We start from the raw sequence: 27683 nt of genomic DNA on the forward strand, positions 1-27683 counted from the left end.
AGAGAGAAGGAGGCGAATGGAAAGGCAAGCTGGCTGGTCGACGACTGGCAGCGAGTCGAGCCTCGTTGGCACACAAATCATGAAAGTGTACGTTACTCCGTCAAAATGAAAGCGCGTTAGATCGTGGTACGTGAGCAAAGCGCACGTAAGGGTCGCTTTAAAATTTGAAGAGCAACAATTTTCAAACCGCGAGGCATTCCGGTTCAAAAGAAAAAAAAAAAATATCTAGCGCGACCGACCGGGCGGAGTAACTCAAGGGCGACAAAGAGGACGCAAACCCAGACGCTAACCACAGGGCCGAGCACGGGAACGTAAAAACCAGCTTTTCCGTTTCGAAGTAAACAACGAAATTTCATTCAGAGCTTCGAAACTCACGGGCAAAGTAATCGAGAGCCCCAGCCCCTACGGAGATGGCAAACTTCGCGATAGCCGTTCACAGGTGTTTTGTGTTCAACGTTGTGGTGACCAGTGATATCGTTCAGTGAAATCATCACCCCGAATCACGCTCAGTAATATTTTAAATCAGTTCTGGTATTTCTCCTAAGTATTCTCAATTTATTTTCCATCAACCGGATCGTCGTAGGATATTTTTACCAACGCGAGGGGTAGTAATATCGCTATTGCTTAAGTTAGTGCTGCTCAACTCTCTCTCTCCGCATTTACACCTTCTGTCATCGTCATGGAACGGCCTACAAAAATGATCTCTCGATGGTCTGGAATTATCCTGATTTTGTTGGCTGAGGTGAGTTGTTCGTTGTCCACCGATCGAAGCACCTGTTCAAGAACGATCGATAGCTATAACGTGTCCCAAAAATTCACCCGCGTAGCGTAAAACCCAATTACGAATCGTTCGGCGAATCGTACGGAGCGGCGGGTCTTGTCTTCCTATCCGAAAAATTGTACTTTCTATTCGCTTCGATCGAGCCACCTGCGGGCGATCGGATTCCGCGATCGTTCACCGTATCCGACGCGGAGACCCGCGGATATCGGATCGTCGACGAGGAACCGCACGAAAATTCGGTGAGGTGAAATTGTCAGAGGTCAGCCGTCTTCGTGACCGCTATTATTCCGGCGAACAGACGGGCGCGACCCGCTACGCGCTACTCAAACGTCACTCTCGCGACGCCGGTCCGGAGGGTCGAGGGAGAAAACGCGAGCGACACGAATTCGGTGAAATTTGGTAAACCATGACCTCTCCAAAGGCGCGTTATTCCGCGCGAAACTTTATACGTTACAACTGCGAGGCTAGCTACCTGTGGAGCGCTGTAACCGTGCCGGAGTGGTTGTCGGTGTAACGAGACGTCTTTGCATTCACACACGAGCACACCGACGCTACGTAAATGTACACAATACGTGTAACCTCAGGGTCTTCGAGGCAGGGAGCCGCGGGCTGCAGGTAAACGGAATACGCTCGGGCTTCGCAGGTATAAGAATTAATACCTGCCCGCCAGTCCGTCCGAGTGTGTCCAGCCCCCGCGTACGCGGCAAAGCAAAGCTATGTTGCATAACCGTACCGCATAAACGTATCTAAATTTTACGCCGTGTTGGTATTCGGATACGTGTAGGAATAAACCGCGATCGGTCCGACGCGTCGACTTTGTTTCTGGTTTATCCTCATTTATAATTATTGTTCGTTGAAAAATTTTCCTTTTTTTTTTGTTCTTTCTTTTTTTCCCCGCAATCTCACATCTCCTTTTACGAAAAGAAACGCTGACGTTCGCCTACGGTGGTCGAGTCCTCGCCGAACGGATGTCATGCCCGGCGGTACGAATGCGGTTGATTACGCATTCCGTGTATGTTATGTACGCGGGCGATATACATATATATACGCGATCGCGCTATCGAGCCACAAGGTACATCGTACGCCGGGGATAAACGAAACACGAATCCTCCGTACTCGTACGAACGATACTAAGTAATTCGTGCAGCGTACAGGAAAAAAATGTAATTGTTTTCAGAGCTGTACGAATCGCGTGCCGTATCAATGCGGGGTGCGGAGCGCGATTGCGGAATCTGTACCACGTATGTCGGCGATCCGTGCCAACGTCGATCTCTATTCCTCGCGAAAGATGATATAGTTCCGTCCGTACCGCACGTTCCATCGATAGACGATCAATGTCCGAGAAGGTTTTGCTCGAATAATCAAGCGGGCGAAGGTTTCTTTCGCAAGAACTTGTGTGAGCGGTGGGTCGGTTACGGCTGCTGGTAACACGGAGATCGTTTCTTCGAAGAGAAGTGAAAGATCTGCAGGCTTCGGATCTGGATGAATGCCTCGCTAGATTGTTGCCCGCGTATATTATCCGGAGTCTGAGAAGGTATTACGCTTCGCCCGCATTTCTCTCCTTATTTTAATCAACTTTTCCCAGTTTCGCGCGATCCTACGATCAGAGAGAAGAACGTAATCGACGGTGTGACCGGTACGCAATGTCGCCATTCAACGACCGACGACGAGACGAATTTTATGTACCTCGTGTAGGAAACACAATACGCGTGTTTGTTCACTCCAGGGTTAAGGAACTCCTTAGATTTTATAAGCCCTGCACGGGTCATAAGGGCGGTGCTCGAGATAAGGATACGTATAATTACGCGTAAGCTGCCTCTCACGTGTATTTACCATTAAATAGCGCGCACACGATACGATACGCTCGGACAATCGCCTACCGTTGTACGAATTCACGTTATTGTATATATATATATATATCTTTCCGCAAACGGGACAAAGGCGTGAGAGTTAAAACGAGGTTATAGAAAAAGCTATTCCAAATCCGATTTCAACACGAGACCCCCGTATATCCTTCGTTTCCTTTTATCGCTCGATTAAATCGCGCAAGCTCTTTATCTGCTATCCGGTCCCCGTCTCGAAATTATCCTTTTTCGCGATCGAGTTACTGAAAATAATCTCTACGTGACGAGACTTTGCGGTTACATGTTGAAAATGACTCAATGCGGCAATTGAAGTTACACACGAGTACAAAGGACGATGTTGCGAGTCGAGCGTTAATCCACATCCGGTTATGGTCTTCGAACGGATATCGTAAATTTGGTGCGTCTTTTACGCGGGCACCGGAAAATCGTTGGGGTAGTTTTTTTTCTTCCCTCTCCCACGTGCGGGAAACGTATCCCGGAATCCCGGAAATTTTCTACGACCCTTTCGAACCCGGGGAACTTTGGGTACAAGTAAGACCGACACGTTCGCTCCTCGAGCTCGCGGTGGCCCCGGGTCAACGATTAAAAGTTTCACACGTGGAGCGAACAAATGGCGCAATCGGCGCGGGTCGTACCTGTGCAAGTTTCGCAATAAACGCCGCGATGGGAGATAAAAATCTTCAACTTGTTTACCGCAATTTAGAGGAAACCCCCATCCGCCGTACGAGTCGTGCACGCTCCGATCCTTGGGAGGCCAGAACGCGGGGTGTTGGTACGCTCCGTGTGTCCGTGTAAGTTGATAATCATTCAACGCTCGGGAACTCGTTTTACGACTTTCATATTTGTCGACGAAAATATCTACTCTTGTGCTCGCGGAACAGTTTCTGTTTTGTTCGAGTTTGCGCCTCAATTATAAAATACCATTCGTCGCACAAGAAGCATTGTTCCACGGGCTTCTTTTTTTTGCCGCAAAAGAAGAAGAAGAAGAAGGTTTTCCAGATTTCAGCGTCGAAAGATCACGACCAACGTCATCGGCGGAATAACTTTGAATACCAAATTGGAACCACAAATTGAAAGATATATTTGTATCTCTAAATTCCATCGATATCTAAATGGCTTTTTCGAAATGCGACTAACGACTTGTATCGAACGCCTCGTTATAAAATCATCAGGGTTCGCGAGCAAGGCTCTTTCTCGACGATCTTCACCTTTGCCGGTTAGTCCGTTGGTATTGACCATTTCGAAAGACGAATCTGTGCCACTGAGACAAGAGATGAAAGAACGACGATACGATAAAAGAGCGTCCAGATCACGGTTTTCCGTGTACCAACGAACGATGACGCAAAGCTCGGGAAAAACTCATCCGAACAAGACAACCGGCGGAATGCCGGAGACGACGAGTAGAGAGAGAATAAAGAAAACGCACACGTGAAAAAGACTCTCGTGGCCACGTAACGCGTTGAATAGAAGTCGGAGGGGGGTTGAAAGCTTCGGGAATAAAGGAACTGTGGAAACTGCGGAGAGTCTCGTTGGCCCAGAATGTGAGGCGCGGACGAGCGACGCGCTCTAAAATAACCTTCTCGGACCCGCGACTCGGTTGGATAACAAGTGCACCGCCAATCTCCTCGAATAGCTGACTCGTCGGGGAATCACCGCTAGATCGAACCGTTCGGGTCAACGGGTCAGCGGGTCAGGAGACCCGACGATTTACGGGACGTTTACGGCACGTGGAAAAACATCGCGGACTGCCTCGTATCGCGGCGCATTATCGTTCGTCACTTTTTTGACCCTCTTCCTCTTTTTCTTTTGGAAAGTATCGGGGGACGACGACCGCCGCGTCGTGGGACTAACGACCACGGTACAGTCCGAACACCGCGTACAGAGTTTTTCCGGGGCGGGGCAGCGACGGGTGTCGTCTCCGCAGTCTCGGGTGTTCAACAGACGTCAAAAACGAACATCCGGTTCCGTTAGCCTCACGGATGCGAATGCGGTTCTCACGGAACTGAGATACGAGCTACGATTTTCTGACGTCGATCCGTCGCATGTGTTCCACTGCCGCTGATGTACGATATTTTTTGTGCTTCGGCGCTGATTTTCAGCGACGAATTGTAACACACGTCAGAAACTACGATCGTCGTTGTCGTGGCGTGCGGAGGGAGGCTCGTCGGTCTTACGAATTTTTATTTTATTCGCTCTTTTGCCTCGTATACGTGGATGTCGGTAATTGGCAGGTGAAAATTAATTGCCTCGAGGATGTGAGATAGGGGCGATAACGTTGTTCAGGTGTCTTTCAGGTCCTATCGAGAAGCTAAGAAGGATTTCCTGAAATTCCTGTTTTTATTCGAAACGATTGCCGATGGCATATTCCTTTTGTTTTCTTCTTATTTTCCAAAAACTTGTTTGCTCGGGTGCGTACGGTTGTCGTATTGAGAGTACCGCCTTGTGGAGGGAAAAGTCCGTCGGTACGGGCGTGTCATTATCAACCGGCTGAAAAATTGTCCTCGTTTTACCGTAGCGTTAAATTCGATCGAATAAAAATTAGCCATCGAATCAATTAGCGTGATTGCAGAGCGAAAACCAGTCGCACGTATAATTTCAGCATGAATATTCGAACCGGTCCGCGATTCTCGTCTGAGCTTAGCTCCCATATGATTGAACTTCAGATTTGGGTGTAGCCGTAATTTTTCACACGCGTTCAAACCGCCTTTTCGACGTCAAATCGACGACCGCTGGCTGACGGTCGGTTTGCTTTTCGACCGGAAGTCGAGTGAAGCCTTGAACTTCCGGTAGTTGCGTCGAATGAAGATAGCTCGGATATCTATAAATATAATTGAATATAAGAACAGCGCGGCATGCGTCGTTTAACTCCATCCATCCAATTAATCGTTCGTCGTACACATCCGAGATAAAATAAGTGACGTTCACAAGGGGTTGCAAGAAGAGTGAAAATTAATTAGACGAATCGCGATAAGGCGTCACGCTGCGCTTCAACTTACTCACTCATCCAATCGAGTTGAAAGCGAGAGTCGAGAGGAGGAGACTTTTATATACGATATCGTTAGGAGATATCAGAGCCGTTCCGAAATAGCTAGCGAGCTATAAAGAAAAAAAGGAAGCAAAGAATCATCGAACCATGTGCGCGCTCGCGACTATGGATGAAAATAAAATTTCCTCGCAGGATTACAAATCGGACCCGGAAGTCAACGATGACCTTACCGCCGAGTCGCGAAGGTTGTCGGACGATTCGGTTCTGCGGACCACATAACGCGTTACCCGCTCGCAGTAACCCGGTGAGACAATATTGAAAAACGAAGGTACATCGCGCGCTGGCTCATGTGTGTTTTACCAGGTAGCCTGTATGATTTGGTAAAAAGATAAGATGCACATGCTCGGAAACGCCTCTGGGTTGAGTAAACACTTCTCGAAATACATTTCCATTATCTGTACGCTGTAACGTTTAACGTCGATGTGTCCCGAAGTTTGAATATCCGTATAGGTGTGCGTTCGCCTATGTAAATCAGCCGCTAGACCGTATCTGGGTAAATAGTTGGGTATAGTCGGCGATAGGCGAGAAGGATGCGCAACGCGGTCAGCTTTTCAATTCGTTCGAATTAAACGGTCGGACGAGTGCACGTCGCCTGGGTAACTTGTTCGGATATTCATGAACGTCGTGAAAAATCCCTCAGATCTTTGAGAAAGACGTGTTTGCTGAAACCGCAGGTGTAAAGGTGTAAAGGCTGCGCCACGCCGGAGCGCATATAAGAAACCCGGTGCGCTACAGAGGAGTATAGGAGTGACTTACGTAACTCGCAGTTCGTTCTGCATAGTTGATCGCGATCGCCGTTGGATTTCTGAACTTTCCGTAACACGCGGTGATGCCAATTCCAATTTGACAATACAATTCGATGCTCACATACATTGTCGTGGAATAACAGCGCTCGTGATTATTCAGAAGTTTTCAGCGGAATACTAAAACGGGGAAAGCGAGACCGACGGTAGTCCGATATTACACACCGTGTAACGGACGTGGAATCCGATGCGCAATTTCTTCGGGCCAAATTATGATTAAAAATTTTACAGCTGCAACAGGAAATCGTTAGCGCAAGTTCAGTGGCAGGTTCAAGGCTCCTTTTTAACATACGTTTTCACGTTGAGTAAAATGGTCCCACGCCTCGAGCCTTGATGTTAGCTTTTTTAGAGATCACGGTATCGGCATTTTTGGAATCAGATCCACTTTGTAGAATTAGCTGTTCGACCGGATTTTTTCTCTTTCAATGGACAAAGTGAACGGGACGGTGATGTGTTTTTATTCTCCCATCCTCCGGACCAGTGCGATATCGGAGTAACCGTTGGCAGACAAAAAAAAAAAACCAAAGAATGATAAATTTCTTTGTTAGATATAATTTCATTTTGCAGTTCGGATTCTTTTCAAGCACATCTGGGGGTTCATTAGTATTAACGATTGCCACTGTTATATGCAGCGAAGGCTAGACCGAATGTTGCGTGAATAATTTCGCTAATTAACCAGGAAAATAGAAGAATACAATTCTTTCCGTATCTATGCGGGTTAATTAGCGGTTCACAATGTAAGTAATCTATTCGTGAGAAGTATGTAATTACGGATTTATTTTTCACGTGAACAGCTCTACCGCTGCACTACTGCAAACACCATACGATATCTGTATACGTATAGTACGATAATTCCGTTACGCAAACCCGCGGCGAACGAATCTACATCTATATCCTTCGCGGACCCTCTCGTCGTTTTATATATATGATCCATATACTGTCGTTATTCTGTGAGGGGAAAAAAGAACAAAAGAATCGTACATGGGAGAGATGGATATATCAGATATCGGAATCAGCGATAACGGAAACGGTAACTGAATAACTCTGGGCTGAAATATCCTCCGTGACATCGGAGTATATGGTGTATATATTCTCGCCGAGCAGATTGCGGGTTGTACATAGAGAATGAATCTTGGATTATATCGTACGTACACGTTTTGCGGGTATAACCTTTGGATTACTTTTTTTCTTTCATTCGTCCGTCTTGTTTAATTTATTTATTTATTCTCTCGCGTAGTTATGTAACTTTATTACCGAGTTTATAGCGGTGCATCGCAGTAGATTCCAACTATGTTCTTCGCATGCTCGTTTAACTTTTGCAAACGACTTCCGTTCGAGGTTTTTTCAACGGATCGAAGAAGTGGCCGCTCAGCAGCTTCGAATCCTCGGTCTTTGTTTCTTGCGCTCGTGTTATTACATTTTGTTTGAACGAATATCAATGCAAATGATATTATAATAACTTGCGGCATTCCACGCTGCAGAGTCGAATCGATTACGATTAGTTCTTTCTTTTCTCGTATAATATAGGTGATGAAGTGTGTAAGGTATTCCCTGGTATTCTCAGTTATTATGATTTCGGAAATCCAAAGTTGGGAGTCAAATTGATTTATCTATGTAATTGATCGTAAAATCACCAATTTATCGATCCAAAAAGTAAAAAACCAAGGATATCTCGATGGGAAAAATTCGTAGCTCAATTTAGCTTCCAGATTCGGATTCCTGAGATCGGACTACACAAGATTACCATCGAAACCTCAATAAAAAAAAAAAGGTTGATTTGTTGACTCCAAATTCCACTATTTTTGGTACAGGGGTTCAGGTCAGGTCAAACAAAATAATTGTATCAATTATCGTGAGTTCGGAAATGAAGGAACAAATTGTTGGTCACTCTATTTTAATGTACAATAACGTAATGCACGAAAAAAGAGAAAAAATTTTTTTTTTCCTAAAGTACACTCGATGCCTCCAATTCTGAACTGCAGGCTTGAGCTTTAGCATTGGTAACATGGGACAGAATTGATTTCTCTGAGTATACTTCCGAGCTATTTAACTACTGAAAACTTTTACATATTTACTTTCTTAAACGATTCGCGGTTACATAGAATTCGCAGAAATACCGCAAAGGGATGCCGCCGATCAGGTGGATCAAAGGGTTAATTTATGAGGTGTGAACAAGATCTTATCAGGTGTTGACAGATCGTTTGACACTTGCTGAAAATCACGGCAGAGTAAAAATCAGTGCAAAAAATTTCACACCTCATCACCTATTTAAAAGCGATAAATTATTTATGATTATCGGCACGTGCCGGCGGTCAAAAATGCCTGACGCACGTGTTATAAGAGGGGCTGCGAAGACAACGCAGGTCTCCCTTTGGCGAATGAGCCGGAGCTCGTCACGAAATTGATTGTCGACTGCATTAGGGTCATATTTTTTAGAATCATTTTCAACTGTGAGAAAGCCAGCGAGATCATATATCGCCATGTATTGCCGATACGGTGCGCTGCAGTATGGCAGTATGGCAGGAACACGAACAAGACCGAGAGCGCTCGATGGCGGCCCGCGAGATTATGAAATCTCGAGCCACTTAACCTGCGATCAAGTTTTCCATCGTATTTCGAGAACGAATGATCGACAATTTGATGATGCAATTGTAATTCTCAAGCCGTGCTTTCGTTGTCACGGATCAAGTATTCAATATCGCCTTGACGATGAATGCAAAATAGAAAAGTAATATCAAGATGCGCGAACGTCCAAAAAAATGCATATACAAAAATTTTGCTTTTTTCCTAATAAAAACGTTACTGCTTCAGACACGCAGTTTCAGATCACGAAAAATGTGTATGAATTTACTGTCTAGAAAATGGGGCAGAAATATGTTCGAATTGTGTCGTTGATCTCATACTGCAGCATATCTTCGTAATAGCGCCTGTTGAATTGCAGAGTTTTCTTTTCCCTCCTTTTCAAATATTGATCGAAATTTGATCGAGTTCGCCGGAGCGTTGTGTACACAAGCTGCAGAATCGAATAGAGAGAAATACGAAAAATTTTCACGTACCCAGATCCAACGGGAAGGGTCCTCAGCTGTATCCCTCGTCATACGTCGATATGACAGTCCCGCGACCAAAGTATATACGTGTACAATAAATACTTATGTACATAAATACATATGTACGTACCTACCAGTTACCAGAGCAGACTATATACCACCGGTGGACATCACCCCGCCCGTCTACACGAAAAATGAAAAAAAGAAAAACTGAACGATTCTGTAGAATATGAAAAAATTACGAGTTCTCATCGCCAGAGAGAAGTCGTACGTATATTACATACTGTATGTGGAGATATACGGGAGTGAAGGAAAAGGAAAAAAAAGAGACAAAAGCTTGTACGACCCTATTCTCCACACCTTGGTACATACCTCTCCTGTAACCCTTGTTCTCCGAAGGGTGGTCGCGCCCCTTTTCGCCCCCTCGCTCCTGGAACTCGTTCGCCCTCCCGGGCACCGGCGCTCCGCTCAGCGTTCCTGCAGTCTAGCTCATATCGATCTCTCCTCCCATTTCCACCCTCTTCGCTCACCCCCTCGTTTCGCCGTGATGTTGAAGAGGTCGTAGGCTTAATTACAAGAAGAATCAGAGAGTCCGACTGTACGCCGCGTTAGGTTCCAGGTATATATGTGGGGTGAAAAAGGAAATAGATGTTGAAACAAATAAAAGAAAATTTATAACCCACCGAGTATTCATCGGAGAAAACGGGAGGATACCCGTGCGGCTAAAACGTCGCTTCTGCACGCGGAAGTGAATGATGAAAATCGCAAACCGCTGGATATCTCGCGCTTGGTTATTCGGGCTGAAAAAAAAAAAAAACTTCAAATCTCTACCTCCGATTGTCCCCGTTCACTCATCCGGGATTAGAACGAAATGTTTTTACAGATTTTTCTTTTCAACTCTCGTCCCCCCGGATTGCAATATCATTGAAACCGCAAATCAATCGAGCCTTCGTGTACATTTGAGAGAAAAATAAAAAAAAGGAATGAGTAGGAAAAAAATAATTAAAATCTCTAAAAATTATCCATGCGATGACGTGAAGGATGCGCTGCATACGGTGCGGCAAGTGTGTCCAGAATGTCGTAATTGTACGATTGAACAAGCCACAAGTAAAATACCGGAAGCCGCATCCAGCCGGAAGTTAGAAGGTCGCATAGACTGATATACGCGTATTACGTAGCCTGCTCTGCAGAGGTACTTCATTTTAATGTAATATAATATTTGACGTTGATAAAAGTTTAGCGCACAGCAGATAAAAAATTCGTTGAACATGCAATGAATCGTCGTTCGCCCGTCGAATAACGGTGCGTGTATAGTTATTTGCGAAACGGACTCTGTGGAATTTTGTTGAACAAAAAACGCGACGATTGATTAAAATATTCAAGCTATAGGTGCCGGTTGTATAAAATTGTAATTTTCTTCTACACCGCGAGCTAGTTGTTACGAAATAGATTTCTCTTGTAAATTTCTCAGAGCAATTTACAATATTATTATAATTGAGCGTAGGATTGGTTCCGCGGTTATCGAAGACGAATTATTTGTCTGGAGGAAACGCAATCGATTCGCTGGGTTTCTCGCCCCGTCGAATCCGAATATTATAAATCGAGTTCATTGATTGAAAAAAAGGAAAAAACAAAATAAAATTCATTCATTCATTCATTGAAAACAAAGAAAAAATACTCATCGAAAGTTCAACACGCATATCACAACTCGCGTGCGCGGTAGCTGATGGCGTATTTTAATGTATGCCGGGAATTGAAAATAAAATTCATCACGAATTCCCTCGGTTGCTGCACCCACCTGCAGCTGAGGTAGCGAAACACGCGGAATTGAGGTGTGCATTCTGTTAACCGATGTTGATATCGAAACACGTTGTACATTCACTATACCCTGCACGACCAAGCGTGTCGTGCGTGTCGGTCGTCACTTTTCGTTGACCACCTACACTGCCCCACCGCGTGAGGTGCGTTCCCTCTTGTAACGGATTGTCTTCTCTTTTTTGTGTAATTTTTTTTTTCTTTCTCTCTTTTTCTTCTTCCTTGCCTTTCTCATTACAGAAAGGTCACAGACACACACGCCTCGTAGGGTATGAACCGCTAATTTTAAAGACCCGTTAGAAATCTTACGAACAGCGTTGGATATTTTATATTGGTGATAGCACTTCGCATAATGTGCACGCCTCTTTTTTCCGCAATTATTTGTCGGTGTCGCGTACACGAATACGCACATTCGGTTGTAGCTTGAAAAATATTTTTCTCTTTCTTCTTTACATGCCCTCAACTACTTACTCACTCACTCACTCACTCACTCACTTACTTACTTACTTACTTTCTTTTACATTTCGTAGCCGACGCCTTTAAGAATACTTCGAAGTGACGTCATTTTTTATATACTTGAGTTGTATTACTGGCGACCGTAAATTTGCTGCCAGCTAACACAAGAGCGGGAATTCAGCCTAGATAATAACTGGTGTCCCGCTTAATTGTTACACTAGAATAATAACGCGTCTTGAATTATAAATTTCAACGTAACGTGCAGCTGCAGTGTAATGTGTAGTTTACAATGGAACGGGAATTTCCGCAGAGGCGATTCAATGTCGCTATAGGGTTAATAACCCGAAGGGCGAAGAGCTTTTTTCCGATGTTCTCGCGGTCTTCGATAGATCCTTCGATTGAGGGGTGATCGTACGAAGTGATTTTGATTTGTTTTTTTTTTCTTTCAGGTAACATATTCGACGGACCTGGCGATAGAAATTCCGGGTAACTTGAGCCAAGGCGATTCATGGTACAGATTAGACTACAGTCCGCCGATCGGTCATCCTCCCCCACGCACGGAATTATTATCGGCGGACATTGGAGCCGAAATAAAATTAACTAACGTCCTTGCCGGAACAAGATACGAGTTCAACTTGTACTACAGTAACGCAACTTTCAACGAATTGCTGACATGGACGGCTTCGATTACTACAGGTTTCTAATCATCGTTAAATAATAATACGGTCTGTCAGCCTCTAGAATAAAAAATATTCCTATGAAAATTGCCTCTTCCGCTATTTCAGCCGATGCAGTCGTTACGTAAGGCGCGTGATACGGATAATAGGTTTAATACGTTACCGTATCGCGGATTGTTAATTTATATGAATAATTTTCAGCTCCCGATCCGCCTTCGAATCTGACGGTGATCGTACCTAATGGAAAAACAGCGACGGTCTCATGGTCTCCTCCGGCCGAGGGTAATTATTCCGGATTTCGATTAAGAGTTCAGAGCTTCACCGACACCAGCAGCCCTAGAACCATCGTAGTTGCGGCCAATGATTCATCTTACACGTTAAGAGATTTGATACCCGGAGCGAGCTACTCGTTGCAGTTATTTACCGTGCTCGATGCTAATGAGAGTGTAGCGTACACGAGCACCAACTTTACAACGAGTGAGTATTCCTACGATAATGACAACGATAATAATAACAATGATAATGGTAATCATTGAGTACGATATTTGCTTATCCTTCAAACCGATGATAAAAACAAAAAAAAAAAAGACAAAAAAAAATAATAATACAGGAAAGTTTATTCGTTGCAACAGGTTGACCGGGAATTATTATACTCACTTCCACTCAATGCAGCGTTTTTCTTCTCTTCTGCTTTTTTATTTATGCATTCACATTATTTTTATTATTCCTCCATACGAATGGATAAATGTATTATTTATTGCGATACTTACCTATACATGAGTTACAGCCTGTTTAATGTATCTGCTATTATTTTATATCGACGCTGTTCGTTGATAACAAAATTTATTGAAACAGCTGTTGTAACAATTACGATACTCATTTGTATAAATATATACGAAGCTGTATATATTTTGAATTCATTACAAGTGCATATAAGTTTACAAATCGCTGCTTCGCACGCGACGTTATATCGCTTGGTCAGAATTATACGAATTGAATTTTTGCCATTCGATACTCTTGGAAACAAAATAATCGATGATGAAATCCTCACGTTCTTGCAAATCCCCCCCTTATACATGTATATACATACAAATATCTCAATCATCCCTTCACGCTTTGCTTTTTACCCTCAGAGCCAAATACTCCGGGAAAGTTCATCGTTTGGTTCAGAAACGAGACCACTCTCTTAGTATTATGGCAGCCTCCTTATCCGGCTGGTATTTACACCCATTACAAGGTGAGCATAGACCCACCGGATGCAATCGAATCTGTGCTTTACGTCGAAAAGGAGGGTGAGCCACCCGGACCGGCGCAGGCCGCTTTCAAGGGTCTGGTGCCTGGTAAGTTTTCATCTAATAGGATCGGCAATGGACTGTTAAGATATTTTTAATTTCTAACACACCATTCGCAAGCTTCAAATTCAATGCCGACACTAATCTATACATTTATTGATCGCGTATCCGCTTCACGTTTGCTTTTTTTCTGTCTTCTTTCGATCAGGGAGGGCTTATAATATTTCCGTACAAACCGTTTCGGAGGATGAAACATCCGCACCTACGACGGCGCAGTACCGTACGGTTCCCCTTCGACCCCTAAACGTAACGTTCGACAGAAGATCTCTGACGCCAACTTCGTTTCGAGTTTTTTGGGAACCACCAAATGGAACGTCGGAATTCGACAAATACCAAGTTTCTTTGGCGTCGAGGCGACTGGCGCCGGTCACGAGGATCCGAGACGACGAGAGATCCCTCGATTTCAGAGATCTGGAACCAGGGAAAACGTATCAAGTTATCGTGAAAACTGTGTCGGGAAAAGTGACCAGTTGGCCGGCTACAGGGGACATTACGCTGGGTAGTTAAACTCGGCTGAGATATGTTTTGAATTTAAACGAATTCTCGAGAAAACATTTGACATGGTTTTTGCCATTTTTTTTCCAGAACCACTTCCCGTCAAGAACTTGAGAGCTGTTACGGACGAAAAATCTGGCAAGGTTGAGGTTTCGTGGAGTCCGGACAATTCCAGCACTCAGGATAGTTATAAACTGTTTTACGTCGAAGTCGACAAACTTACGGCCGATGACTCGACATTGTTCATCGTTGATAAACCGAGGGTAAGACGGGAGCTTCGATCGGATGGAGAAGAGAATTAAAATGAAAATGAAAATTGACAAAAATTTGTTGCTCCTTTTTTTCAATCAGGAGACCTTGCACACCCTGCTACCCGGTAGAAATTACTCGATAAGCGTCCAGGCGATAAGTAACAAGGCTGAATCGAAGGAATCTGTGATATATCAAGTAACGAAACCGGCGAGTCCAATAATAGAAGATTTCAAACCGATCGAAAAGGGGCTGATTATATCGTGGAAGAGCGATGTAAATTCGCGACAGGAACAGTTCGAGGTAATTTATAACAGAACCGATACCGGAGAACGCGTTACCACCACGACCATCCATTCTCATATCGATCTCGAGGACCTTTACCCCGGTGCATTTTACGAAGTCAAGGTCGTTGCCATCAATCACGGACTCAGGAGCGAACCCCACGTCGGTTCTCAAGCCGTTTGTGAGTGAAACTTGATAAATATTTTTCTGGATCGCTCGATGTTGAGCCGAATGGAAAAATTTTCATTAACGAATAAATTTTTATCTCGATTACAGTACCTCACCCTCCGAAAAATTTGAGTATCGAGAAAGTTGAGATCAATAAAACTTTCTCTCTTCTCGTCAAATGGGAACCACCGACGGACTCGATGTTCACCGAATTCGCGATACGTTACCAAACCGACGACGACACGAATTGGCATAAATTTGCCAGCGTTAACAACACTACCGAGGCTGAAATACATGACATGACGCACGGTGAACGTTACACCATCAGAGTAAATACGGTCAGTTTTGGCGTCGAGAGTTTGGAGAGTCTTCAAGTCAATCAAACCATCGGTGAGAGATAGAAATTAATTTTTTTTTGCATGTGCTTGAAATTACCGAGGGAAAATAAAATGACGAGGATTTTTTTTTTTTTCGCCTTGCCTCCAGAACCAAAGTCCGTGACGAACATAACGGCGACCTCGGATTCAACCAATGTTACTTTGGTGTGGCAAAGACCGGACAGTCGAATCGAAACTTATGTTATAAAGTGGTGGCCAGTTGAGAATATCGATGATGTCCGAATGAAAAATGTTACGGAAATTCACGTGTCTGCTCCCTCCGATTCGAAAGAGAGTGTTCAATACAGAAAAGAACTGATCGGCGACTTGATGCCCGGCGTTGAATACGCCTTTTCCATATTTACGGTGTCTTATAATCTCGTCAGTGACGTTACCAATCTTACCACCAGGACGAGTAAGTATATTTCGGTAATTTGGAAATAATCGTTTTGGATTTTGAGCGAGCAATAATTTTTATTAACCTGATTTTTACGTGAGATAGTCTAGAAATTCGCATGCCGATGCAGTGCCTGTTACTAGTTTGCTAGACTTACTTGTCATTATAATTTTTTTTTTCTACGACACATGCATAAATACATTCGCAACATTGGGAAAAAAAACTCTTGAAATTCGTTTCACCTAATTTCTGCACGCGCGTGTTGTAGATAATATCTCACGGCCCTAGGCGAACAAAAATGTGTTTCCTGTCACGCGATCTTTGCAATTTTTTCCTTACTCACGGTACAACTCGAATACCTAACTTTCGTTTACCCTTTGATCGACTGCAGTGCGTATTGTATGGGTGAAATAAAATTCATAGCTAACAGACCAGGTGCAAATTTATTCCGCGTCATCGAACGGCAGCAATCGTTCTCAACATAATCGCGCCCAAAAAAACGTCTTTGAAAATATTCGAAGTCCTTTTTAAATTTTGACAAATTATCATCATATGTGTCATTTTTTTTCAATACAGTGCCTTTAATCGAGTCATCAGTCGTAGTTGTCGTCAACATCGAATCCCCGTACTCGTTGACCCTCACGTACACTCCGACGCCGGTTCTGTCATCCTCTCGTTTTGATCTTTATCGGTTCAGTATCAGCGATCTTAATAATACCGTGAAAGAAAAGATGGTCAATGATACCGATTACAAGGTAACATTCACCGGGTTGACGCCGGGTAAATTATACAACGTTACCGCTTGGACGGTCAGTGACAACGTCGAAAGTTCACCGTTGATTAAACAAGACAGACTATGTGAGTATAACCGATTTGGTAATAACAATTTATTATTTATTTTATTTTTGCACCCCGAGTTCGTGCATAATTTTTGCATCGAGTGTGACTTATAATTCTACTGAACAGTTATCATTTGTGTGATGGTGTTAGTTTTCAATCGCGAGGATGAGCACGTTCTCGAAAAATATTTGAATATTTCAAATCGGAAATTGACGAGAGGAAAAAATTGAAAATTATTTATCTTTTTCAACAAACAGATCCTGATCCAGTTACCAACATGCACGCGGTCAATATAACCGATACAACGATACAATTGACGTGGGATGCTCCGAGGGGAGAGTACGATTATTTCGAAGTTCAATATTGGAACACCGACGAGAGTATGGAGGGAAGTTTGGTCGAGAACATCACAAATCGGACCTTTATTACCTTAAATGATCTCCGACCGTACCGAAACTACACTTTTACCGTGGTCGTTATATCGGGATCGGGTTCACCGTTTTTACGAAAATCTCACCCGGTCAGCAATAGTTTTATAACGAGCGAATCATATCCCGGAAAAGTGGACACCTTTCAACCGACGAACATAACACCGAGTGAAATAACGTTCTCGTGGTCACTTCCAAGTCGGGAACATAACGGAGTTATCGTCAATTACACCATTACTTATGGACTGGAGGTAGGGGGAAATTCCCAACTGTAAGAAAATCAAAAAACAAGTTCCACTGAATTGGCTTGATTTTTTCCAAATAATTTCCTCAGGGTTCCGTGCACACGAAAACTCAAGAATTCAAGGCGAACGAATTGAGGGGTACCATAAGATCCCTGAACCCAGGAATGACTTATCTCTTCCGAATTCAAGCGGCAACTATGAGCGGCTTCGGACCTGAAATGACTTGGACTCAAAAAATGCCGATCCTACCACCCCCGAGACCTCCGACCCAAGTGGTTCCATCCGAAGTTTGCAAAAGTAGTACAACGATCCAGGTCAGATTCAGGAAAAACTATTTCAGCGAACAAAACGGCGCTGTCATATCGTACACGATTATCGTTGCGGAAGATGACAGCAAAAATGCATCAGGATTGGAAATGCCGAGTTGGAAGGACGTTCAGGGGTACAGCATTTGGCCTCCCTACCAGGTAAACTATCGTAGGACACGACGTGACTGAAAATTAAAATAATCGAATGAGATAAATTATTAAAACATGTCGAATGCCAAGAAAATATTCGTGGTTGACGGCACGACGCACGATTACAATTTCATCAGTTAATGAGTATGGTATGAGTTATTGATACGTGTGTTATCGATATTAACAGCGAGGCTAATCTGGCGGTTCGGCTGATGTGTGCATAGTCAAGATAAAAATTGAAACACCCGTACGATCACCACTTACAGATAATTGAGATTCAGTCCATCGGCGGAAATATCAGAGAGCGGAACAGTTTTTCTTTGCATAATGAATGATACGACGGCGATAGATTGTTCGATATCACCTTTAACTATGAATAAATTTTGTTACCAGTTCAATAACTCGTGTTACCATGATGCGCAGGTAATGGAACCGTACAACCCGTTCAAGAACGGTGCGGTCGAAGATTTCACGATAGGCGGAGAAAAGTGTGACCTCAAAGTTGGCTATTGCAATGGACCTTTGAAATCTGGTTCAACTTATAAAGTTAAAGTAAGGGCTTTCACGGCTCCGGACAAGTTCACCGATACCAGCTACAGTTTTCCCATTCAGACAGGTAATAAAAATTATTTATCTTCGATCTATTTTCAAGTAAATCTGTATAACAACTGGGCGCAGGTTCTTATGTCTGTATATTAACGAACTAAAAAAAATGTAAATATATTCTCTATTAAATTTCAATTATGTCTTGCGAAAGGATTACTTGTAGCAGGTGAGAGTTATTGGAAAAACGGAAACGAATTTTTTTTCTCATTATTTTATGAAATTATTTGTAAATGTAAAATTATAAAATATTTTGGAAACAGATAAGGACAACACGGCGATCATAGTAGGTGTAACCGTACCTATCGTTTTACTCCTGACATTCTTAGGGCTCGGCCTGTTAATAAGAAGGAGAAGAAGTCAAGGCAGAAAAACGACGGAGACCAGAGCTACCGATGATCTATCTTTGCCCGGAAGTGTGATCGAAATAAGGTAAGCAAAAATGAAGTTTCAAGTTTTCAAAAATATCCAATCATCTTTCTTGTCGAAAGATAGCCCGCCGACAAGTCTAAAATTAATCTCTTTCGCATTTCAGTCGACCGATTCGTGTGGAAAGTTTTGCTGATCATTACCGAATGATGTCCGCTGATTCGGATTTCCGATTTTCAGAGGAGTTTGAAGAGCTAAAACACGTCGGCAGAGACCAGCCTTGTACGGCTGCGGATCTGCCATGCAATAGACCAAAAAATCGTTTTACGAATATTTTACCATACGATCACAGTAGGTTCAAATTACAGCCGGTTGACGATGAGGAAGGTTCTGATTACATCAATGCCAACTACGTACCCGTGAGTGTAGATTACATTCATTTTCAAATTTGGAAAACAATCGTCGAGATTCGTATTATTAGGTATTTTTTTTTCATCGTTTTATTCTATTCAGGGTCACAATTCGCCGAGGGAATTCATCGTCACTCAAGGACCCCTGCATTCGACGCGGGATGATTTCTGGCGGATGGTTTGGGAGAGTAACAGCAGAGCCATAGTAATGTTGACCCGGTGCATAGAGAAAGGAAGAGAAAAATGTGACCATTATTGGCCTACCGATACTCTTCCCGTCTACTACGGTGATATATGCGTGACAATATTGAACGAAGCTCATTATCCAGACTGGAGTATAACGGAGTTCATGTTGTGCAGGGTGAGAAGAATACTCGATAAAATGAAAATTTAACGATAATAAAATAGAAAGAATTCAAGTGACTCAAGATCCGCTGTTGAATTTCGCACAGGGTGACGTGAAGCGGGTCATTCAACATTTCCATTTCACCACGTGGCCGGACTTCGGTGTTCCGAGTCCGCCGCAAACTTTGGCAAGATTTGTCAGAGCGTTCCGAGAGCGTGTGAGACCAGATCAAAGGCCAATCGTTGTTCACTGTAGTGCGGGTGTTGGTAGGAGTGGAACTTTTATAACATTGGACAGGATACTACAGCAGATTTTAGTCTCCGATTACGTAGATATTTTCGGTATCGTCTGCGCCATGAGAAAAGAAAGAGTTTGGATGGTCCAAACCGAGCAGCAGTATATCTGCATACATCAGTGTCTATTGGCGGTTCTAGAAGGTCAGGATACCACAGGACCGATAAGAGAGATACACGATAATCAAGGGTTCGAAGGTGAGTGTCATTGATATGTCATTTCAATCACAAAATTCTTAACAAAAATACACGTTTACATAAGCATCGATATTTTTCACGGTGACGGGTCATTCGCAAAATACCTCACAATCTGCAGATAAAAATATTCTGTCTTCTGTATTTTATACATTTCAATTTCACGCTCAACAGTTGTTGATAATAATTTGTACACCAATTTTGATACACACCTTTTATACTTATATTCTCTGCCTATACATATACGTCTAATATCCATGCAATTTCGTTTGGTGACGGCACGCGACTAATGAAGCTTTTATTTTTTTCACCCGATGATCGATCGTTGCGATGACGCTATAAAGTCATGTATGTACATATATAAATCGAGTTTTCATAGAGAGCGGATTTGATATATCCAGGGAGGATACGTACATCGCTATGTAATGTATTATATACCTATAATCGCTTCTGTACATCGAAATTTTGAATTTAGGGAAGAACAGAAGCTCGGTTGAAAATTCAAAGAGCCCGGGTGAGGCTGAAAAGGAAAGGTGACCCTCAGATTCTGGTCACTCCTCCGACGAGGGTAAATTCAATTGCTGCTTTTGATGCACGCTGGATGTTTATAACTGCATGCTTGCAAGTTTCATTAGAAAAAAAAACCAAAAAAAAACAAGAACAATTGTCGCTGCTTAATTTTACTAACAAAAGTATTCCCCATTACTCACCTCATTGGTGGCATTGTTTGTTTTCTGGAGGTGATTGGTTCTGATATTCGTCGCTTGATGTTAGTAGAAAAAATCGCGGAGCTCCTCGATTGATCGCAAGACCAGCCAAACTGACGAATTCTTTTACATCCGATCGGAGTGAATCAAATTGAAGTTTGGCCAGTCTTGCGACCATGGATCCAACGATTCAACAGGAATGAAGAAATAAAACGTTTTGTCTTGCGATGTGGCATGCGATAGCGATAAATGTGTCCATAACTTTCGAAAAACCAAGTAACACAAGCGAATAATATTTCAGATGACGAGGGAATAGCTGAGTCAGGCATGTAACGAATGCAATGAGAATTCATTGATGAGAATTCCCATCGTAAAAATCTGTTTTAATCGACGTGATTCGTTCGACCAAGTGCTGTTCGGCGATCAGGTTGGCGCAGTAAATGAAATGCAGTAAATTTGTAAATGGTATGAAACGGTAATACAATATTTATTAATCTAACAATACGCGGATGAGCTGCGCTCCGAAAGAGAAAATAACGAGAGAAAAATAAATGAATAAGAAAAATGAAAAAGACCTAGATATGCGCTTTAGGTGTCGTTCGATGTGAATTCAGAATATTGAACATATCTGTGCTATATATTGGCTGGTCCAAATCATGTACATAAATTATTTGTTGTTTTAATATTGTTTTTTCTTTTTTTTTTTTTATTCATTGAATGATTTTAACTCACTAATATAACGAGTAACTGAATATGAGTATAGCAATAATATTAATTATGATAAATTTCATAGCATTTCTGATTATAACAACAACAATAATAAGCTGACGCAAATTAGGTAGACAACAACGCGTACATCACGAGGGTGTACGCTCGATTTCAGACACAATAAATTGTTTGTATAATATTTTGAAGATAATTTTACGTTACATATCTCGCTGTGTACCGTGCTTTCACCGGTAATTGTCATTTGTCAATGGCTTGGATGAAACAAAAACAAGAAATAATTGTCCGTGGATAATAACAGTGATAAAAAAACGCGCAATTTCATGGAGACAAGATGAAAAAAGTTTTTTAAAAGTAGTAACATCCGTCCAAAAGCCATATTAGACAAGTTATAGAACGTAAGTGTAATATCAATATTAATGATACTAATAATTATACTAATAATAATATTAACGATAATAATAAGGTATAAATTATGATAACATCGTACTAAATTCTTTGATTAATACTCTTTGAGATAGATAAGTCGGTGGGAACAAGAAACTCGCATCTTCGTAGAAGCCATATCATTTTTTTAATCTATTTCTATAAAATATGAAGAACTTGTAAAACATTAACCAGATTAAGAAGAAAACAGAAAAGAACAAAAAAATTTAAAGAAAATAAAAATGAAGCGTACATAGACATAGAGCATCGCACGAAATTCCATTATATCAGATGAAACTGTTCGATCATAATATACATATACCACACATACATTAGGGTGGGTTGGAAGAGAAATTTTTCTTTTATTTTTTTAGCATGGGGGCAGAATTTGTACCATATAAAAAAAGAAAATTTTCAAATGTGTTTCACAAACACATCTATAAGATTGACCGAGTTATCCCCATTTTTTCGCGATTTTTACCATAAATTTGAGGATATGTCTGCTCCAAATATTCGAATTGTTTGGCTACGACCAAACCCGAGCTAAACTGGAATCAGCGCAGCCAGCAGCGTAGCGCTTTGTTGTGAGACGTCACCTTCAGGGCTGAGCAGAGGTGACACCCCACAACAAACCCCGCGCCCGTGGCTACCTGACTCCAGCAAAGCTCGGGCTCTCTTGTAGACCGAGAAATTCAAATATTTCGACCCATAGATGGATTGCGACGAATCAAAGTGGGTCTACGACTGAAACCAATCGATATGTCTTATAATTTTTCTGCTCCCAACAGCGAATAATTGATGATTACTTGATTGGTTGCATGAATAGATGATTTTGGCTTTCAGATTTGGATTCCTGAGCTGATTATACGTGAAAATCACCGTTGTAAAGCCGAAAAAAAAATAGATTTTTGGGCCGAAAGTGAAGTACTTTGAAAATTGATTGTATTACACTTTTCTGACGTATTTTGACCTCAGAAATCCGAATCTGTAAGAAAAATTGATCTATTTCTGAAATTGACCGAGTTATCGCCAATTTTCAGCTTTTTGGGGTCAAAAATTAAAAATTGATTTTTTAGTCTATATTAATGTAATTTGAGCTCAGGAATCCGAATCCGAAAGAAAAATTGATCTATCTGCAAAAATGACCGAGTTATCCCCATTTTTTCGCATTTTTTTGCATAAATTTGAGGATATCTCGAAGGGAAAAAATCGTAGCTCAATTTGGACAACGGATTCGTGTTCCTGAGGTCAAAATACATAAGAAAAGTGCCATACGATCAATTTTAAAAAATAAAAATTTTCGGCCAAAATTTGAGATTTTTCCAAGGGGTACCCCTTACGATTTTTTCAAATTTTGGCCAAAATTTTTTATTTTTAAAAATTGATCGTATGGCACTTTTCTTACGTATTTTGACCTCAGGAACACGAATCCGTTGTCCAAATTGAGCTACGATTTTTTCCCTTCGAGATATCCTCAAATTTATGCCAAAAAATGCCTAAAAATGGCGATAATTCGATCATTTTTGAAGATAGATCAATTTTTCTTTCGGATTCGGACTCCTGAGCCCAAATTACATTAATATAGACTAAAAAATAAATTTTTAATTTTTGACCCCAAAAAGCTGAAAATTGGCGATAACTCGGTCAATTTCAGAAATAGATCAATTTTCCTTACAGATTCGGATTTCTGAGGTCAAAATACGTCAGAAAAGTGTAATACAATCAATTTTCAAAGTACTTCACTTTCGGCCCAAAAATCGATATTTTTTCGGCTTTACAACGGTATTTTTACGTATAATCAGCTCAGGAATCCAAATCTGAAAGCGAAAATCATCTATTCATGCAATCGATCAAGTCATCATTAGGTGGAAGTACCTCACTTTATTAAATATTTATTCAAAAAACGAGTGGGCCACCACCAAATATCAAGTAAAAAGTTTCTTCCAAATTTGCAAAATTTTCTTGTTTCATAAGGTATAAATTCTGCCCTCATGCTAAGAAAATAAAAAAAAAAATTCTTCTTAACCCACTCTTACATACATATGAATATACGTGCGGAGTACTTAATTTTACAATTAGGGAATATTCTGTTTGTTTCTTTTTTTCTCGTTTTCTATTTTTCTTTTTTTTTGATTTTATTTATTTATACATAGACACAATATGTAGCTATGAATATATGTCACTTTAGTGACAGTTTGAGGTGTACTTAATTTTAGAGTTAAATACTTTCATACTCCTGATCTCACTGTAAGATTAAAAACGTATCGAAGAATTTCATATATCGGGTTATTAGACTGACGGGATGTAAAAAATTCTAGATGTAGATAACCGAATATGTAAGAGCCGAAAAAAAAAGAGAAAAGAAAAAAATCTAACGTTGTGCGAAGTTTCGTTTAAATTTTTCTTATCCTTTTCCTTTGTTTTCTCAATCGTTTTGAGGACATTTGTACACTTTTGCTATACATTATGTAATACCTGGTTGAATGGACCATTGTGTATATAACTTTATGTATATTACCTATATAATAATACATTTAGTATTATATATAACAATTTGAAATCGACAAGAAAATGTACTTTATACCGAGAAGTTATTATTACATTATTCGAAGCGCCATTTTAATATAGTAGCTTTTCTCTTCAGGTGCAGTTCGTGTTAATTTTGTTATTGAAACTCTCTGACCAATAGATGAAATTTACTCACGTATTTCGAATCTCATGTGCGATCAACACCATTCATATAACTACTCAAAAATAAGTCTGCATCAGTTTTCTGAATATCAAATGTAAATGAATGTTTCAATCGATCATCGATTTCGGGCACCGAATTCAAGTATTTCCAATTAATCAGTATCAAGTCATGGGAGTCAGGGGGTTATTCCAATGGATGAGTTACCTTCATAAGTACATATAGCCTAAATGTTAAAAGTTAATAAAGGTGTATAAAATCCGGTAGAGACAAACGCAGAATATATGCACACCTGATTTGCGGGTGAATTTTAATCCAACAGTTTTTTATCTACACGAAATGATGAAATCTTCATTGTGTTACCGGAATATCGAAAGTGTATGCATGTGTCATGGTGTAATATTGATATAATATTCAAATGGATATATTAATTACAGGTATTATTCGTTGACGATTATTCATATTTTAGATGATAAGATATTTGTTAAAAAGTTTATAAGATAATTTAATTTTACGTTATATTCTGTGATAGAGTTATTAAGCACTCGATCAATGATGAGATCAAATATTATAACGTGCAAATGCAATTATTATTTACATTTTCAATGTGTAATGGATATTGTAGCTGTACATGAAAATCATCGTATTGAAAGTCACGTGAGAATAACGATCAGTATTTGCTTGGAACCTCGATCGCACGATCGACTGGTCCTAGTTCTGTCGTTTTTGTTTCTCGTCGTCGATCTGTCCGGAAATTATTGGCCACTAGGTGCTAGCTCAATTATTATATCCGGATGTAGTGAATCTGGCGAAATAATTATAGGTACTTAATTTTAGATATGAAAAGAGTGGGGAGAAGAAGTAAAATCGACGCTAGTAAATACTTTTTCAAACTTAATCATCGTTACGTCGCTTCTGATTGTAAATATATGATAATATATATTATGTAATGTATATCGTAGACGTATTTTAAAAGAGGACGAGCATTTGTACGGTTGTGGGATGAATTTTTGTTCTGTTATACACCGACCATGATCGTGATTACAATATGATTATACATGTTGAATATATATAATGTCAGTTATAATTATACCTGTTGCTGAATTTTTGTATTACTTTTTATTTCACTCGTATGATTGATTGTACCTAATTATCACATACATTTAAGTATATTAAATACACATTATATGATGATAGTGCATCGCGTTTTATGGTCAATACGTATCCCTTTCTTAAAAAACTCAGTTCACGAAATTTATGTAGAAATTTTTGCGTTCGATTGTAATTCTGAAGAAAAAAAAGAACATTTTGAAACTTACAGAATTCCCAACATTTGAGTCGATACCGATTTTGAGAACAAAAAATTCAATCGCGCGAAAGCAGACGGTTCAAGCCTCAGTTTAGTTCAAATAAGTTAGTGAGATAATAGATTCCCGTATACCGATAGGTATGTCTGTAGGTGTATGGTATGTATGTTACATTGTTAATACAAATGGTTCCTTCAAATATAAACTGACCTACCCCTAAAAATAACCAAGCTAGGGTCACAGAACCCGATTAGCTTGCGCTTTCTGGCTTGATTTCCATATGTAATATTGATTGAACCAGAATTGTAAATATTATTTATTACTAAATTTGACAAAACATTGATTACACAAGTATATCGAAGAGATTTAGTCACTCAGTTCGAATTGATCGAACTACTTTCAAGTGCGTTCAGATATTTTTTCGTTCGTTAACCCTCAGTTTCAGTCGCCAAATACCACGTACACACGATCTCGCTCCCTTTGACCCTCTCATTAGTTTCCTTTCAATCAAGCGACGTATTTAATTGCAGATATACGTTCAGCAGCCGACGGTTCGGTCGCTTCTTCGGTTTCGTTGGACGTACCATTCGCCGATAGAGAACCCCGAGCCGATAAGCTCGACATCAGTCTCGATCCAAGGGATGGTTTCGGCGAGGCCGTTCGACTCGTTACCTTCTGAAGATTCGGCTCGGCGTTTGTATCGCTGTTATGCCGACCTGGACGTTCAACCGTCGTTCAGTTGAGGTGCAAAAGATTAAATTACCCGAAAAATTTTACCTCTGAACTGGTTTATGATCCTCGTGAAAATGTTGTGCGACTCCTCGGAGTTGCCGGTAACCTTCCCAACCGCGGAATTCATTTTTCTAAGCCTGGTGAGCGATCCCGTTCTTGGATGGGAAAAAAGTTTCCTCGGAGCACCGTCCTTGTCGACTAATCTCAGCATCCTTCCGAGGGAATGAGTTTTCTCTTTTCGCGTCGGATTTTCACCGTACTGTTGATCGGTGCAGGTGTCGGTGGTATCCTTTATTAATTTTGATCGTTATATAGCTCAAACTTTTTATACTATCGGCAACACCCTGCACCGAAGATTTGGGGTTTTTATCCACCGCGGTCGGGGTGCGAGTTCGAATGAAATATGAGAGATGCGGAAATGAACTTACAACACCTTGTTCGATCCCGTTGGCCGTTTTATCACGACCGGCTGATGGAGTCGGTGGTCGCATCTTGAAGATTTTTCCCATCCTTCCTAAAGTGGCACTTCTCAGGTTCTTAATGTCCTGCTTGGCCGACTCTATCCTCGATAATCTCGAGATTGATTCCGGGGATCCGTCGGGATCCTCAGATTTCTTTGGGTCTTCCGCACCGCATCCTTCCCGCTCCGTATCCCTCAACGGGACGACCTTCAGCCCCGAAGGTCCTGCAGTTGGAAAATATTCACGGTGAACGGTAACGGAAACATTGAATTCTTTTTATTAACCCTGCGATCCCGTACAATCCGATCAAAATCGTCAACAAACAGAATCAACTTTCGAAAATTGCGCCTTTGAATCAGAGAGAGTGTCGTATTTCGTTGATGATTTCAGCTAATGGCATTCGAGTGCGAGTAGTACGCCAAATCAAGTCACGTCCCCCAACGCTCTCAACGAGTCGATGGGTATCAAACGTATCGTAATCCACATGACGGTCACAAGAGGCGTACATATTGTATCCCTGCTATGGATCGTGTGTTCACGGTATTCGCTGCGCACGGCTGTTCGAATTTGATTAAAATTCCTCAGTAAACTCCTACGCCCTAACGCGATCAAAGATTAAAAATAGTTTGGACAGA

At 41.3% G+C, this 27683-nt stretch overlaps 1 protein-coding gene across 7 annotated transcripts; it reads left to right on the forward strand.

The window, feature by feature from the left end:
- LOC105691277 (tyrosine-protein phosphatase 10D) lies at positions 1-26629 on the forward strand. 7 transcript variants are annotated; one of them, XM_012409635.3, is made up of 20 exons: positions 3-742; positions 12263-12509; positions 12692-12967; positions 13624-13830; positions 13991-14341; positions 14428-14600; positions 14689-15052; positions 15148-15429; positions 15526-15831; positions 16390-16671; positions 16911-17332; positions 17416-17793; positions 18208-18400; positions 18542-18556; positions 18651-18819; positions 18923-19175; positions 19270-19527; positions 19619-20003; positions 20476-20568; positions 21009-22218. In XM_012409635.3, exons 1-19 carry the CDS (start codon positions 680-682, stop codon positions 20535-20537), a joined length of 4686 nt encoding a protein of 1561 aa, XP_012265058.2. In that variant the 5' UTR covers positions 3-679; the 3' UTR covers positions 20538-20568; positions 21009-22218. The 7 variants fall into 7 exon arrangements, with proteins under 7 accessions (XP_048512261.1, XP_048512257.1, XP_048512259.1 ...); XM_048656300.1 differs by lacking the exons at positions 20476-20568; positions 21009-22218 and adding an exon at positions 26386-26628 and having other exon boundaries at positions 2-742; XM_012409638.3 differs by lacking the exon at positions 20476-20568 and having other exon boundaries at positions 5-742.
- The last annotated feature ends 1054 nt before the right edge of the window (positions 26630-27683 follow it).

The sequence above is a fragment of the Athalia rosae genome, chromosome 5 (assembly GCF_917208135.1).
Source record: "Athalia rosae chromosome 5, iyAthRosa1.1, whole genome shotgun sequence".
NCBI classification, from domain to species: Eukaryota; Metazoa; Arthropoda; class Insecta; order Hymenoptera; family Athaliidae; genus Athalia; species Athalia rosae.

What these genes read in the sequence shown, in the direction of transcription:
- LOC105691277 (XM_048656300.1), top strand. Translation starts at nt 680, where the DNA reads ATGGAACGGCCTACAAAAATGATCTCTCGATGGTCTGGAATTATCCTG. An exon ending in TCAAGTCAATCAAACCATCG is followed by an intron (nt 15,430 to 15,525) that starts GTGAGAGATAGA and finishes CCTTGCCTCCAG; the next exon opens with AACCAAAGTCCGTGACGAAC. An exon ending in CGATAATCAAGGGTTCGAAG is followed by an intron (nt 20,004 to 26,385) that starts GTGAGTGTCATT and finishes ATTTAATTGCAG; the next exon opens with ATATACGTTCAGCAGCCGAC.